We start from the raw sequence: 15,119 nt of genomic DNA on the forward strand, positions 1-15,119 counted from the left end.
AAGATATTGAAATGATGTAAATGTTTGGCATGTTAAAGATTAATTTTTAATAGGGTTATTTAACCACCCTATTGAAAACCCTCCAACCACTTAACCACTAGAGATGCTCTAAGTTGTGAAATAACCCCAAAAAGTACATAATTTCCTTGAAAATAACATTATTATATCAACCCAATCCGACCTAATTAAAGCTTAGTTAACAAGAACTTTGAAAAAGTTACTGATTTAAATGATCAGAGACATTCTTCATTGAGGACTAATCCGATTACATAATAGTGAAGATACAAAACTGCAAAAACTCATCATTACATCATCTTAAAACAATAAATTATGTAGATAGGGCATACAAGTATTAGAACATGGAAAGTGATCAGTCGGTTTCCAGCCTTGCAATGTACTGGTCATAGAATTTCCCGGCTCGCTCTAGATCTCCAAGTTCAGTATAACAGTCGGCTATAGCGCCATAAGCCTCCGTATTTCCCGAGTCCTCTCCTTGTCGTTCGGAGATTGCAAGAACCATTGAGTGATATTTAATCGCTTCATAATACTTACCCTGCCTTTGCAACGAGGCCCCTAAACAAAACAACGTTAAGATTAGAAGGAACTAAATAAATATGCATTTCTGCACAATTGCATAAAGATATGAAAATATACGTATACGAAACAATAAGACAAACCTAATCCTCTTGCAGCTTTTTTCTCTTCTGTTGGATCCTGCAGACTCTGAGCAAGCTCAAGAGCTGCCTTAAACTCAATATATGCCTTTTCTGGGTCTTGAATTCTCAGAAAATTCTTCCCAGTTTTTAGCCGAGATATCAACTCCTGCTTTCTTGGATCAACAATCACTTCATCTTGTATTCTGCTGCCAACAGGAGCATAACTCAAGCTGGGGGCATAAGACTCGATTTTAGCCTGCCTTCTTAGAGCAGCATTGATTTGGCGCAATTGTTCATTCAACCGCTTCAATTCCCCTTTTCTCTGTCGTGCAAGCAACCCTACCATTCAAGCAGTCGGTTGTTAGGGCAAGGACTATGAGGATTCATAAGCTCTTTTTTAAGTAAAGATTGCAAAATGTATTGCACCTTTACAAAATAGAATTAAAGAAGGCATCAAATGCAAGAACACAAGTGCAGAAGAATGCAGGACACTTCCACAATAATCTTCTATCATGTATGTATCAGTGCAAGACTCGATCGTCGTAAAATTGCACAGGAAGCACTCATACTCACATCAAAAGCACCATACCTCCAACAGTGGCTCCTACAAGAGCCACAAAAAGCAGTAGAGGCATGTTGAGAAAGTCGTTATCAACCTCACACGATGTTTCAGCTAAAGCTTCAAAAGGTGTATTCCACATCAATGCGTTAGTAACAAAAAAAGTCATTGCGGAGGATCTCCATTTTAATTTGTCCTGCAAAGAGAATACAGTATCATCCGATCACACAAAATTGCAATTGTAATAGAAGAATCATAAGTCCTGTGCTCAAATTACTTATTGCTGTGAGGAAACTTGAAACGTGTTAATGGAAACAAATTATGACATCCAATGGCAACATACAGGTTACAGCAAGTATAACCATCCAAGAATAATCATCATATAATAATATGAACGATGTTTTCGACCTCAGGACTTTGATTTGCTGCAATTTAGCTCTTTAGTTGAATTTTCGTTAAATAAAACCTTAATGGATGAACTTTTCATGTTGAATGCAATGAGCCATGAACCTCCACATTCATGTCCAAGTGTGATGACTGATGATTTCATCTATAAGGGCTACATTTTAAGAAAAATCAAAGTTCAAGGGCTAAATCTCACTAAAATGGAATTCAAAGACTAAAAGTAAAAATTCAACCAAATGCATGGCAAATATATATCGTTTTGGCCCCATTCCTCTAAATTTATCTTGCAGAAATTCAAAGCAACCAAAAGCTCAGTAAATAAATAGGCAGGTGAAAGAAAAGAACACGAACCACTCACCATCATACCTGATGAGCTGACAAATTTGGAAAGAATTTTCCATGGATGATGACCTTAAGCCCTTCGATTGCAGAGATCGAATGTAAAGTTTTCCCCCCAATACACTTGAAACGGAAGAGAGATGATGGTGCATTTGAACCATCTCCAATTGCTGATGAAAACTTGTCTACTTTAAACATTACTGAATCTAACTTCCCTGTCAACCAGAATCAAAAATTCCCTTCAGATTCGCAATACTCCCCCTAATTTCCAATCCAATGGTCATACTACAAACAGCATAATTGTGTTGCCAATGAATTACAAAAACAAAAAATTGAAGCATCCATTACTTTCCTGGCGGCTGCTATCTTTTCAGCCAACAGAAGTAAATGCAAGTGAAACCGAAAATCAAAATAAAAATCAAAATCAAAAAGTAAAACCGTGAATTGGAAGCTATAGAACTAAAATACAAACTGAAATCAAGCATGCAAATGTAGATACTAGTCGTCGTACATAAAGAAAATGAGTGATGCAGTGGGAGAGGGAATTGTTTGGGAAGTACTAACCGGGAATGGGTAGATTGCCGGAGATGATGAGATCGGAGGGCGGAGAAGGGCGGCAGAGGAACCCGGAAGAACGGATTATTATGCCTGCCATTTTTTTCTTTACTTCTGAAAGGATAATACTTATTTTTATCCAAAAAAGAAAAGGATAATACTTATATTGTGTTTATATATTATAAAATCTGAATGAATCTGCGAGTTATCTGCGACCACACTGGGATAAAGGAAGGGTGGCACCGGAACGACACCGTTTCTTTTTCAATTTTTGGGAAATGAAATTTCATCGTAAGGTGTTGTTTGATAAAACTGAAAATTAAGTGCTGAAAAAATAAGTACTGAATTTTAAGTGCTGAATATTATAAGTGCTGAAAATATTGAATGATTTAATTTTTAAAAAGTATGAGTTGATAATGTTTAACTTAAAATGATAAGTTAAATATTTTGACTTATCAAAATAAGTGGTTTTTAACTTAATTAACTAATTTAAGTGGTGGAAAAACAACTGTTATCAAACGCACTTAAATTAAATAAGTGTTTAACATTTTAATTTAAGCAATTAAGTGCTTTATCAAACAAGGCCTAACTATATCCCACTGTGGTTTAGTAATAATAATAAAAAAAATTCAAATAAATGCAATGTGTTTTTGCATATCGGTACTCATCTGTCATTTTGTAAAAATTTTATTTTTTATTCCAATTTGTTCAATAACTTCTTCAAAATGAAAAATTGCAAAAATTAAAGTTGTTTTTTTATAGTAATGCTAATATTTCATTAAATCGGAAAATTACAAGTACAACATAAAACCAGTAAGAAATAAAACCTTACACATATATAAGCTACGTCTAATATATAGTCCACTAAGGCAAGAAAATGACTATTAAAAGCAAAAAAAGCCATTAAAGATATACTAAACATAAACATGATCTACAGTTGAAATATATATAGATCGTAACTCCAAATTCGCCGCAAAGCAACTGTAGTCCAATCTTCAGCATTTGAATTATTCTGAACCTTCGGATCTAAGCCCTTTCTTTTGCAATCCCGTAGATCCAGTGATCTACAGATAAGATCAACCGTTTCCGTCCTTGCTAACACGGAAAAGGTTACAAAAGCAAAGATTTTGACCAACAGGCTTCAAACGGATTCAAAGATACAATACATATATGATCCAACTAAAACACTAATACAAACAAAACGAAAAGAACTACGAAAACAGAAAAACAAAAAACGGTGGGAGGAGAAAGAAGGAAGACAAGTTTCCTTCTTCCTCCTCAACTAGACAGCAACAAAAGAGAGGCAGGCAAGAGTAGAGCCGGGGTGGGAGAGAAAAAATGAGGAGAAAAATGGAGATGGTGAGGGAGGATGGTGAGGGGCGATGGTGGGAATCCTAGAGAGAAGCCCTTCTCTCTCTAGCGGCAACCCTACAAAAGAAAATTAAAGTTGTTAAGTATCATATTTAATATGGAACCACCTTTTTTTATTTTTCAAAATCATCATTTTTAAAGTTTTTCTCTCTAAACATTAACTTGCTCTCATAAAAAAAAATAACACATAAATGGCTTCAAACCTAAGAAGTTGAAAAATTAAAGTTGTTTAAAATATTATTTAATTCTTGAAAATTTTCATTTTTGAGGTCGTTATCGACCCAATTTGACAAAGTAAAAAAAAAATTTTGCAAACCACATGATTCAGTTTGTAACAAAAAAACATAAATAGCAATCTGCAAAAACATGAAACCACATGATATTTATTTGAAATTAACCCTAAAAAAATATACCTCTTGGAATGAAAATGAAATTCTACTATTTGCTCCTCTTTCACTGTAATGTGTTGATCTTTCAACAATCTACCAACTGACATCAAATTTTGCTTAAAATTGGGAACATATAGAACATTATGCAATTGCAAATTCTTCTGAAATAATACCTCTCCCCTGAAACTGACTAAATGTACTTCTCCTGTTGGTAGGAAAATCCTTTTTGTGTTTGTCAACTTAGTAACATTAGTCATTATGCCTAAATTTTATGTCATATGTGTAGTAGCACCTGAATCTATTATCCATTCAGCATATATTTCAGAATTTCGAACTGAATTATTACCTGCACAAGCACCAGCAAAACCAACGAATGCAGAAAATTCCTGGTCTGGTTGTTTTCCTTTGATGGCTCTCTGAACCTCCCTTTGCATTACCTCCAATTTATGCAACATTTCCTGTATTGAGTCTTTCCTGCATGCCTCACTATCATCAAAATCACAGTTTGATAAAGGAGTTTCGAGTTCAGAAGATGGTTCTTGTGTCATATTTGCTTGGTGTTTGGCTGGTCCGGTTATCCTCTTTCCTTTGAACCAATCTGGATATCCTTTAATCCTGAAACAATCTTGACGCTCATGTCCTTCTTTTCTGCAATAAGTACAAACCTTATCCGATTTGTTCTTAGCCTGATAGCCACTTTTTCCACCATTATAACCATTGTTATATCCTTGTTTTCTACCACCAGCAGACAGATTAACAAACTCCACAATATTGTTATTTGTGCTTCCACTTCTTTGTTTCTCAATTCGTGAAAGAATTGAAAATGCATTATTAACAGGAGGTAATGGCTCCATGATCAAGATTTGATCTCTAACATGATCAAACTCAGCATTTAATCCAGACAAAAATTGCATCAATTGTTCATCCTCAATCTGTGTTTGAGCAAGTTTCCTTGACTCTCCACAAGTGCAATTTTCAATAGGCTTCAATATTGCATATTCATCCCACATCATTTTCATCTTATTAAAAAAATCTACTAAAGACATACCTCCTTGAGTCGAACTGCAAATCTCCTTGCGGAGTTGAAAAATAAGAGGACCATTACTTTCTCCATACCTTTGCTCTATCTCCTTCCACAATCCTTGAGCAGATTTTGCATGAATGAAGACTGCAGCCAATTCTTTGGTGAGAGAATTTAAGATCCAAGAGAAGACCATATCATCTGTTTCTTTCCACTTCAAATTACCATCTGAGGTTCGATCTGCTGGTTCATCGTTCTTCATGATGAAATTTGTCTTGCGTTTTGCACTAATGGCAAGCAACAATGCTCTCTTCCACAGATTATAGTTCTTTCCATCAAGAATTATATTAACGATCATCAAACCGGGATTGTCACTGCTCTGGTTGTTTGATGAATTACCAGATGTATTCATCGTTGATTCTGAGTTAGGAATATTACGATTTGAATCGTGATTGAAATCTTGATCTGAGTTCCGATTGGGATTGCTTGATTCAGAATCACGATCAGAATTTCTTGATTCAGAATCGCTTGATTCTGATTCAACCTCTTCAAAACTTGAATTCACGATATCAGCGTACGATCTATACTGTTGTTTCTTTCTTCTCATTCTCCGATCATCTCAATTTCCAGTCGCCGGAATTTGGAATCCACCACCCGCTCTGATACCATATTAACCTAACTGAAATTGAAAAGAGATGAAGAGAAAGATATTTTTTGTATATCTGAATCAGAGAGGATTACAGTATTTATATACAAACAATTAATACGGAATATGGAAGTTTACTTTCTATGTCTAAAGACTCTAATACCCTTGTCTATATAACACCAATATAGACAACCTCTGTCTATATAACACCAATATAGACAATGATATAGGTGTATATTCTAACACTTTTATATTTAAAATCATCATTCAAAGTCCAAATCGGGATTTCATAGACTGCAATTTATCAACCTGGCTAAACAACAATCATCCATCAATTCCACAATTGTCAATAATTATAATGCTTTATATAGAAAAAAGGGTAATTAATTTATTAGTCCCTATATTTTGACAAAACACACTGTTTAGTCTTTGTATTTTCAAAAACACACGATAAGGTCCCTAACCTTTATCTCGATAAACTGTTTAGTCCCTAACGTTTTTCTCGGTGAACTATTTAGTCCTTGTCGTTAGACTCTCATGAAGATTCTGTTTGTCACTTTAGATTTGAGTCAAAATCTATTTAAAATAAAAATGTTTACCACAAAATCAAATATATAAGATCATTATCTTTATTGTTTCTCATCTCAATATTCTTTTTTTCCTTTATTTTTCTTTCCTTTAGACTCTACTGCATCTGAAATCAACCTTGAGCGTTCTTCTTCTTGATTTTCTTCTTAATCGTTCAGATTCGTAAGCATTGGATTTGCGTTCTTTTTCTTGTTCTCCATATCGGTTATTTGTATGGAGAACAAGAAAAAGAACACATGCCCAATGCTTACGAATTTGAACGATTAAGGAGAAAATCAAGAAGAAGAATACTCAAGGTTGATTTCAGATGCAGTAGAGTCTAAAGGAAAGGAAAATAAAGATAAAGAAGAAGGAAGGGAAAATAAAGGAAAAGAAGAACGCGAAGATGAGAAACAATTAAGATAATGGTGTTATATATTTGATTTTATAGTAAACATTTTTATTTTGAATAGATTTTGACTCAAATCCAAATTGATTAACAGAATCTTCATGAGAGTCTAACGGTAGGGACTAAACAGTTCACCGATAAAAACGTTAGGGACTAAACAGTTCATCGAAAAAAAAGATTAGGGACCTTACCATGTATTTTTGAAAATATAGGGATTAAACAGTGTGATTTGTCAAAATATGAGGACTAATAAATTAATTACCCTAGAAAAAATGAAGAAGTAATTATTTTTGATTGTAAACTTAGTATAAATAGAAGTATAGCCCTATAGGATACAAAGAGATAAGCTAGAATAACATAAAGATATTACAACTAATTACATCAGATAAATAAAATATAAACAAACGCATTTAACAAATATAATAATAAAAGAATTTATTTGAATTGTTAATCCTTATCACGCCCCCTCAAAATGGCCAGCCAAGCGGAGAGACCGATTTTGTGAACCATCGCGATAAAAGTAGAGGGAGGAAGAGGTTTTGTGAGAGCATCTGCAAGTTGGTCATTAGTTGATGTGTAGGACGCCCTTAAATTTCCCGATTACATGTTTTCGGAGACAAAGTGATAATCAAGAGCTAGATATTTCACTTTGGAGTGAAAGATGAGATTCGCACCAACATAGGTAGCACATGCATTATCACAGTAAATTACAGGAATAACAAAAGATGGTAATTGAAGTTATTGAAATATATTTTGGAACTAAAGAATTTCAGCACTCGCACTAGTTACAACTCGGTATTCTACTTCTGTAGATAAACGAGCACGAGTTCATTGTTTCTTTGAAGACCAATAGATTGGATTTTACCAAGATAAACAATATAAGAAGTAGTGGAGATATAATCATCGCGATCACGAGCCCAATCTGCATCTAAAAAGACATGAAGAACCAAACCTGTGGTGGATGTACCACTTAAGTAACGAAAAAGGCGATCTAAAGCTTGCATATGATCTTCAGTAAGACGGTGCATATATTGTGCTAATTTGTAAACAGACCAACTCGGTGAAGATGATTATATGTAAACTGACCAACTCGGTGAAGTACTTAGGTCGTGGTTCCCTTTTAAGGCGACTCTAATTCTTAGGTTTAGAAAATAGGGCCCGTAAGTTCCGTGGCTCATCAATTCATATGGTTTTCGGGTTGTCAATTCCGGTAAAGTAACACCTATGTAAATTCTAATGGATTTATGAGTTTATAATCAACCTACACAATAATTAGTTATAAGAATCAAGGCAAGGAATAAACATTAATAAGTATAGTGTAACTGAAAACCGTAACGAGATATCATAACTGTGAAAAGCATAAATACAGAATACAACCGAATTTAGCACATAACTAACCGAACTCAAAGCTGTCGCTTGGAGGTGGAACTCTTGAGCTTGGGGAATGCAGATGGAACGTAACTTCGTTGGAGTAATGGGAGAATTACAACAAGCTCTCAAGGTGTAAGGATTTTATTACACAAAAATTGAATGTCTAATTGAGTGATAAACACTTTTATTTATACAGAAATCAAGCTTGGGCATAATCATAATTACATTTCGTTACCATCGTTTCACATACTAGAATGTTGAAAATTGGTCCCACATGGTGTGTGGGTGGCTCACACGTCGTGTGGGCTTGCTTCTAGCAAAAACTGGGTGAAATTCGACGATGATGTTTCAGGCTCCCCACATGTCGTGTGGGGCATCCACACACCATGTGGGGCTTCCCACACGCCGTGTGGGACAACCACACGACGTATGGGATGCCTGTTGACTAGGGGACAACTCCAAAATGTCTTTATTTGACTGTCGTTCTTGTCCTCTTCATACCCACACACAGTGTTGACTTCCCACGCGTCTTGTAGGACTTTGGAAGAGTATTTTCTTCCGTTCACATGGCGTGTGATGCGTCACTTTTGTGCTTTTCGTCTGTCTCTTGCATCTTGTGTGCGTTCCTTAAGCCCGTAAAATACAACCATTGAACTCGAGATTATTTGATTTTTTTATTTACTTTATTTATAAAAAAACGAGATTCAAAATGATTAAAATTAACTAAAAGTACATGTTTTATTACTTATCATTAATTTAGAAATATATGTGAACTAAACTTGAATATTTAGCTCAAGAATAAACCATGAATTATGCTAAAGATATGGATAAAATGTCCCTATCAACTACCAATGAGAGCATGATAGGCAGTTGGATCGAAAATAGCTTTCCCTTCAAATGTCAAAGGAGGATGAGTAGTTTGAGGTGTGGCGATGGGTTTGACAGCATCCATATTGGCCCTGTACAAGATGTCAGATATATATTTTGGCTGACTTAAAAATAAACCAACACAATGAGGAAGAACTTCCACATCGAGAAAATAGGATAGGGGTCCCAAATCCTTGAGAGAGAAGCGAGAAGAGATGTTCGTGATGAATTCTTCAAGAAAGGATGGATTACCACTAGTAACAATGATATCGTCTACATTGACCAATAAATATATGATTCAACCTTTTGAGTGAAGAGTGAATATAGAGGAGTCAGAAACTGAGTTCTTGAATCCCAAAGGAAGCAAAAATTACCGCAAGTCCTTATACCAAGCCCATGGGGCCTATTTAAGACCATAGAGAGCCATATTCAATTTGTACACAAAATTGGGACGCATCACTATACCCAGACAGTTGAATGGTATAAACTTCATCAAATAAAGTCCCCTACAAAAAAGCATTGTAAATATCGAGTTGGCGCAAAGGCCACCCTTGACTAGCAGCAATAGAAAGAATTAGGCGAACAGTTGTCGGTTTAACAACGGGACTGAATGTATCATTATAATCAAGCCTGAGTCTTTTAGTGAAAACCCTGTGCAATAAGCTTGGCTTTATACTGAATAAATTTTCCAACAGGGTCCCTTTTAATGTGAAACACCCATTTACAACTTACAACATTTTGAGAGATGGATGGATGACCATCTATTGTTGCAAACAAGGGCATTGAATTCTTCATCCATGACCTTTCTCCATACATGAACTTTTAGAGCTTGAGCAATGGTTTTGGGAAGAGTTTTAGAATCGGCTACTTGAGCAAAAAGATTGAGTTTGGTAACAGGTTTACAGATATTATTTTGTAAGAAAGTAGTCATAGGATGTGAGGAATGGATTGGTGAAGGAGGGAGGGACAAAGAAGATGAATTTAACAAATCATTGGGATTTGAGGTAGCAAAATCAAAGGAGGGGATGAATTGGCACTGTTGGCAGCGGAATGGGAAGGCGATAACTGGGGTGAATTTCTAGTAGAAGCTGCAGACTGGGATGAAGGAGATACAAGCAAATTGGGGTTGATTGTTGAAGATTGGGAGGGTGATTTTGTGGCACCAAAAGAGGAAGTTGAAGACTGTGTAGTAGGATTTGAGTTAGAGGTTGAAGAGAAATATTTTAAGGAGAAGGGGCTAAAAGTGATGAAATAGGAAGAGATAGAGGGCGCCATTATTCCAATAGAGTTTCAGTATAGTGTTTGGGAGAGCAGAAATCTGAATATGGAAATTTATGTTCTACAAAATAAACATGGCGAGAGGTGTATATTTTTATGAGATTTTGGGTCGAGGCAATAATAAACACTTTGAGTGGAAGAGGAACCAATAAATAAGACACAAGGAACAAATTTAGAGTCAAGTTTGTGTTTGGTATAAGGTTTGAGCCACGAATAGCAGAGACAACCAAAACTTGCGTAGCTTTTGATAATTTGGAAATTTTCCAAAAAGTTTGAGATACGGGGAGTAATGTTGTAAGATTAGAGTTGGGAGACATTTTATGAGATAAACAGTTCTGGAGCAAGCATTTGGCCAAAATTCTAACAGCATGGAGGCATGGGTTAAAAGGGTTAGGCAAGTTTCAATAATATGTCTATGACATCGTTCGGATTGACCATTATGCTGAGGGGTATGAGGAGGAGTAGTAAGGTGAGAAATCCCATTAGTAGCAAGATAACTTTTAAATGCTTTATATTCACTACCATTATCCGAGTATGGAGTTACAAGAGGGAGTTGAAAGAATTTTCCAGCCAAAGCTTTGTACCGAATAAAAATGACATGAGTATCTGACTTCCGTTTTAATGGATAGAACCATATATATTTTTTAAAATGATAAAAAAATAAGGTAATATTTAAAACCATCATGAGAATAAGTAGGAGAAGCCCATAAATCGGTATAAATGTATTATAAAGGAGCAGTAGAGGAACTAGAAGACATAGAGAAATAAAGCTTATGACTTTCATTGCAAGAGCACGAATTACAATATAGAGTAGAGATGCTATAAACATTTAAATTATTCTTGGAGACTAGATATTTGAAAATTTTAAGAGATGGATGACCCAGTCTATGATGCCAATCAAGAGAATTGATTGTGGTGCTGGTGAAGACTCGAGGAACAATTGGTTGGATTTCATAGACACTAAACTTAACTAGACCCTGAAAGAGAGGTTCCCTCGTTTTCATATCCACAAGAAAAGAGTATGGTAAGACTTCAATAGAGGCATTATTGTCAGCACATAATTGAGAAATAGAGATAATATTTCGGGAGATTGATGGTACGTAAAGCACATTAGTAAGTTTAAAAGGAGATGAGAAATTTGAAAAGGTAAGAGAGCCAATATGGAAGATATGTAAACCTGTACCATCACCAATAATTAGCTCCTTAGTGCCATCATAGGGTGCATGCACGACTAGATTCTAAAGATCATTGGCAACGTGATAGGATGCTCCATTGTCAAGTAACCAAGTTGAAGGAGATGATTGACTGAGGGCGCGAGCAACATGTGCTTCCGGTGAACTAGTTATGTAACTGGGAGATGCAACCCGATTGTTGCTAAAAGAGGAAGCATGTGGTGTTGCTTTGGGAAATAACTGAGTAAAGAGGGACCAACGAGATAAAACATGTCCATGTGTTTCGCACCATTGATGTTTCCTAAGAAAGATCGAGGCTGCCTGGTATTATTATTTGCAGGAGTTGAGAGAATACTAGCAAAATTGGGGCAATGATAGTTTCGGTGTGGTGGACGGGAGGAGGCAACAAAAGTAGTGGTGGGAAGTGACGAGTCATGATGACTTTGCTTGATATTGAGTTCTCGGTTTATCAACCGCTCATGTAGTTCATCAAAAGAATTAAGATTGTCTCTGGAATTAACAGGCTTAATTACATAGTTGTAATTAGTGAGACCGTGGAGAACGCGATCAATGAGATCCTCATGTTCAATGGATTGCCCAAGGAAGCAAACTGATCTACACAAGCTTTAATAGCCTGCATATATTCGGTGATGGTGTTGTTGCCTTTTGAGATTCAGTGGAATTGGTCTTTCAATTGCTACTGGGTTTGACATATGTATTTACAAGGATATCTCAGACATCTTTGGTAGTTTTGGCATTAGAAATTAATGGAATAAGAGATTGGGAAAGAGAACCAACTAAGGCACCAAATAGAAGTTTGTCTTGTCGATTCCAAAATTTTAGGGCTGGATTTGATTTCCTAACCCCATCGGCAGCGATACTAGCGGGAGGAGAGGGAAGACTGCCATCAACGAACTAATAGAGGTCATATCCTATTAAAATGGCTTGGATTTGTAATTTTCAGGAAAGGTATGTGGTAAAGGTGAGCCTGATTGTGTTTTGGATGGTTATGAAGATAAAAGGTTTGATGAGATCATTTTTGTTCGGAATTTGGAAAGAGGAGCTGTTATTGGGCATGAAGGTTACGTGAGATTTGATGGGAGAAGATAAAGAAGAATTTTTGAAGAGATAAAGATGATAAAAAAAAGCTATGATACCCTATAGGAAAATTGAAGAAGTAATTATTATTGATTGTAAACTTAGTATAAATAGAAGTACAACCCTAGACGATACAAAGAGATAAGCTAAAATAACAGAAAAAATATTACAACTAATTATATCAGATAAATACAATATAAACAAACATATTTAACAAATATAATAGGGAAAAGTATAAAAATAAACCTTGTGGTTACACCTGTTTTCGATTGCAGCATTGTGGTTTAAAAATTTACAAAATGGTACCTTGAGGTTCATTCCGTTAGCAAACACATATCAAATTGACTAACGGTGTTAAAAGTCAAAGGGAAAAGAGTTAATTTGGTCCTTATATTTATTTATTTTATAAATTAGCTCCCCTTATTATTTAATTATCACAGATCAACCCCAAAATAAAAAAATTAAAATCAATTATACTATCTTCTTCCTCCCTCTTTAATTTCTTATTTTTCTTCTTCTTTCTCTCTCTTCTCTCTCCTCTTTGTTAATTTCTCTCTCTAAGGTCATTTGAACTTCCATCTTTTAGTTTGTAATTTATAGTAATTTATGATTTTAGAGATAAATTAACTCCATTTCCCTTCTTCCCGTTCCCCAAGTTTCATTTATTTTCATACATCCACCAAATTTAGGCGTGTGTTCTTCTGCGATCGTGATTTCCCTCATTCACTTTCATATCAGATGTGCCGCCGTGAGTTTTCAGATCACTAATTCAATCTCAAATTCAAAAGTTTCTTTTAATTGGCTGTTTTCTTTTCAATTTGCGGATTTATTTTGTAGAAGTCTTACGATGACGGATCTTGCAAAGGAAACAAATCAAGAAATGGAGGTGAGTGAGGATGAAACACAAGAGGAAAACGAGAGCGGTGATCATCACGGTCATTCAGATTTTCTTTATGAGCTGATCGTCACGGTACTTTCGTTATTCTCTTTATCATCGGAAGATTGCACAGATGGATCGAAGGAGGATGTAAAGAACATTAAAGACGATGAAGCTAAGGCCGTTGTTTGTACCAGAAAAAGGGAAAGGGAGATACACGATCAGAAGCCTATTGTTAGATGAACACAGAGATTTCAACCTATGATAAAGGATTCCAGGTTTTATTTTCGATCCTAATTGTAATTGATGTTATGATTGCGTTTTATCTGATTTCAAATATTATAAAAATTGACAAATGAATTTCTTTTTGTGTTCAGGCATGGAGGAAAATGAAAAAATGATGGAGAAAAAGAAAATCAAGGAATGAGAGAGAGAGGGGTAGAAGATAGTATAATTGATTTTAATTTTTTATTTTGGAGTTTGTTTGTAACAATTAGATAATAAAGGAGGTTAATTTATAAAATAAATAAATGTAAGGATCAAATTAACTCTTTTTATTTTGACTTTTAACACCGTTAGTCAATTTAGTATGTGTTTGCTAACGGAATGAACCTCAATGTACCATTTTGTAAACTTTTAAACCACAAGAGTGCCGATCGAAAACAGGTATAACCACAAGGTTTATTTTTGTACTTTTCCCAATATAATAATAGCAGAATTAATTTGAATGTTTGCTTCCAAAATTACTCATCTTCAACCAATATATATAAACATTTATATTTGTAATTCATACGCAAAATAAATTTCGATCAAATTAAATAATCAATAATTCTAATAGCATAATTAATTAATTAATTAATTAATTAATTATTTATGTTTAGTCAAATCCCTCCTCAATAATTATTTTTTAACTATATTTTTAAATTTATTTGAATGGGGATCCAAAAATTATATTTAACTCAATTTAATTTATTTTCCTTAATTTCGCCCAATTATTATGCTTTCATAATTTATAGAGACTAAAAGATGAGAAATTTCATCAAGGTCCAAGAATTAATGTTACTCCAGATATAACATTAAAATCTGAAATTTAGATTCTTTGATTTTTTTTCCCGAAGTATGTGAATTTGCAACAAATAAAAATTCAATATATTTATTTTACAATGGTTCTTGATTTGTTTTGATATTACGCATTGAAAAATGCTTCATATGCTTCTTGAAACTTTGAGAAACTCTTGAAATTAAATTTCACATAAGTTTTACTAGGTTTTTAGAAAACATAAAACTCCAGTAAAACTTAATAATTTTTTTCAAGGAAATGCTTCTTAATAGGTTCACATGAGTTTCACAAAAAGGGAAAGGTGGATGAAACTTCTTTCAAGCTCGATTGAAAACTATTGAAAACTTGATGAAATTTTTGTGTTAATGTTTTATAATAATTTCTATCAATTTTGCATGTGTCTCATACAAGTTTCGTTTCGGTTTCATAAAAGGTGAAATTGGTTGAAACTCGATTTAAACCTGTTGATGTCATGCAAA

General features: G+C 34.6%; 1 protein-coding gene across 2 annotated transcripts; it reads right to left on the minus strand.

Annotated features, from left to right (window-relative positions):
* Positions 1-221: 221 nt before the first annotated feature.
* On the minus strand, positions 222-2,681 carry LOC136221551 (protein FLUORESCENT IN BLUE LIGHT, chloroplastic). Of its 2 annotated transcripts, XM_066008925.1 has the most exons (5): positions 2,524-2,681; positions 1,987-2,174; positions 1,246-1,411; positions 678-995; positions 222-573 (listed from the first exon to the last, which is right to left on the minus strand). In XM_066008925.1, exons 1-5 carry the CDS (start codon positions 2,612-2,614, stop codon positions 371-373), a joined length of 966 nt encoding a protein of 321 aa, XP_065864997.1. In that variant the 5' UTR covers positions 2,615-2,681; the 3' UTR covers positions 222-370. The 2 variants fall into 2 exon arrangements, with proteins under 2 accessions (XP_065864997.1, XP_065864998.1); XM_066008926.1 differs by lacking the exon at positions 2,524-2,681 and having other exon boundaries at positions 1,979-2,116.
* Between the last annotated feature and the right edge of the window lie 12,438 nt (positions 2,682-15,119).

Source organism: Euphorbia lathyris, chromosome 3, assembly GCF_963576675.1.
Source record: "Euphorbia lathyris chromosome 3, ddEupLath1.1, whole genome shotgun sequence".
NCBI lineage: Eukaryota > Viridiplantae > Streptophyta > Magnoliopsida > Malpighiales > Euphorbiaceae > Euphorbia > Euphorbia lathyris.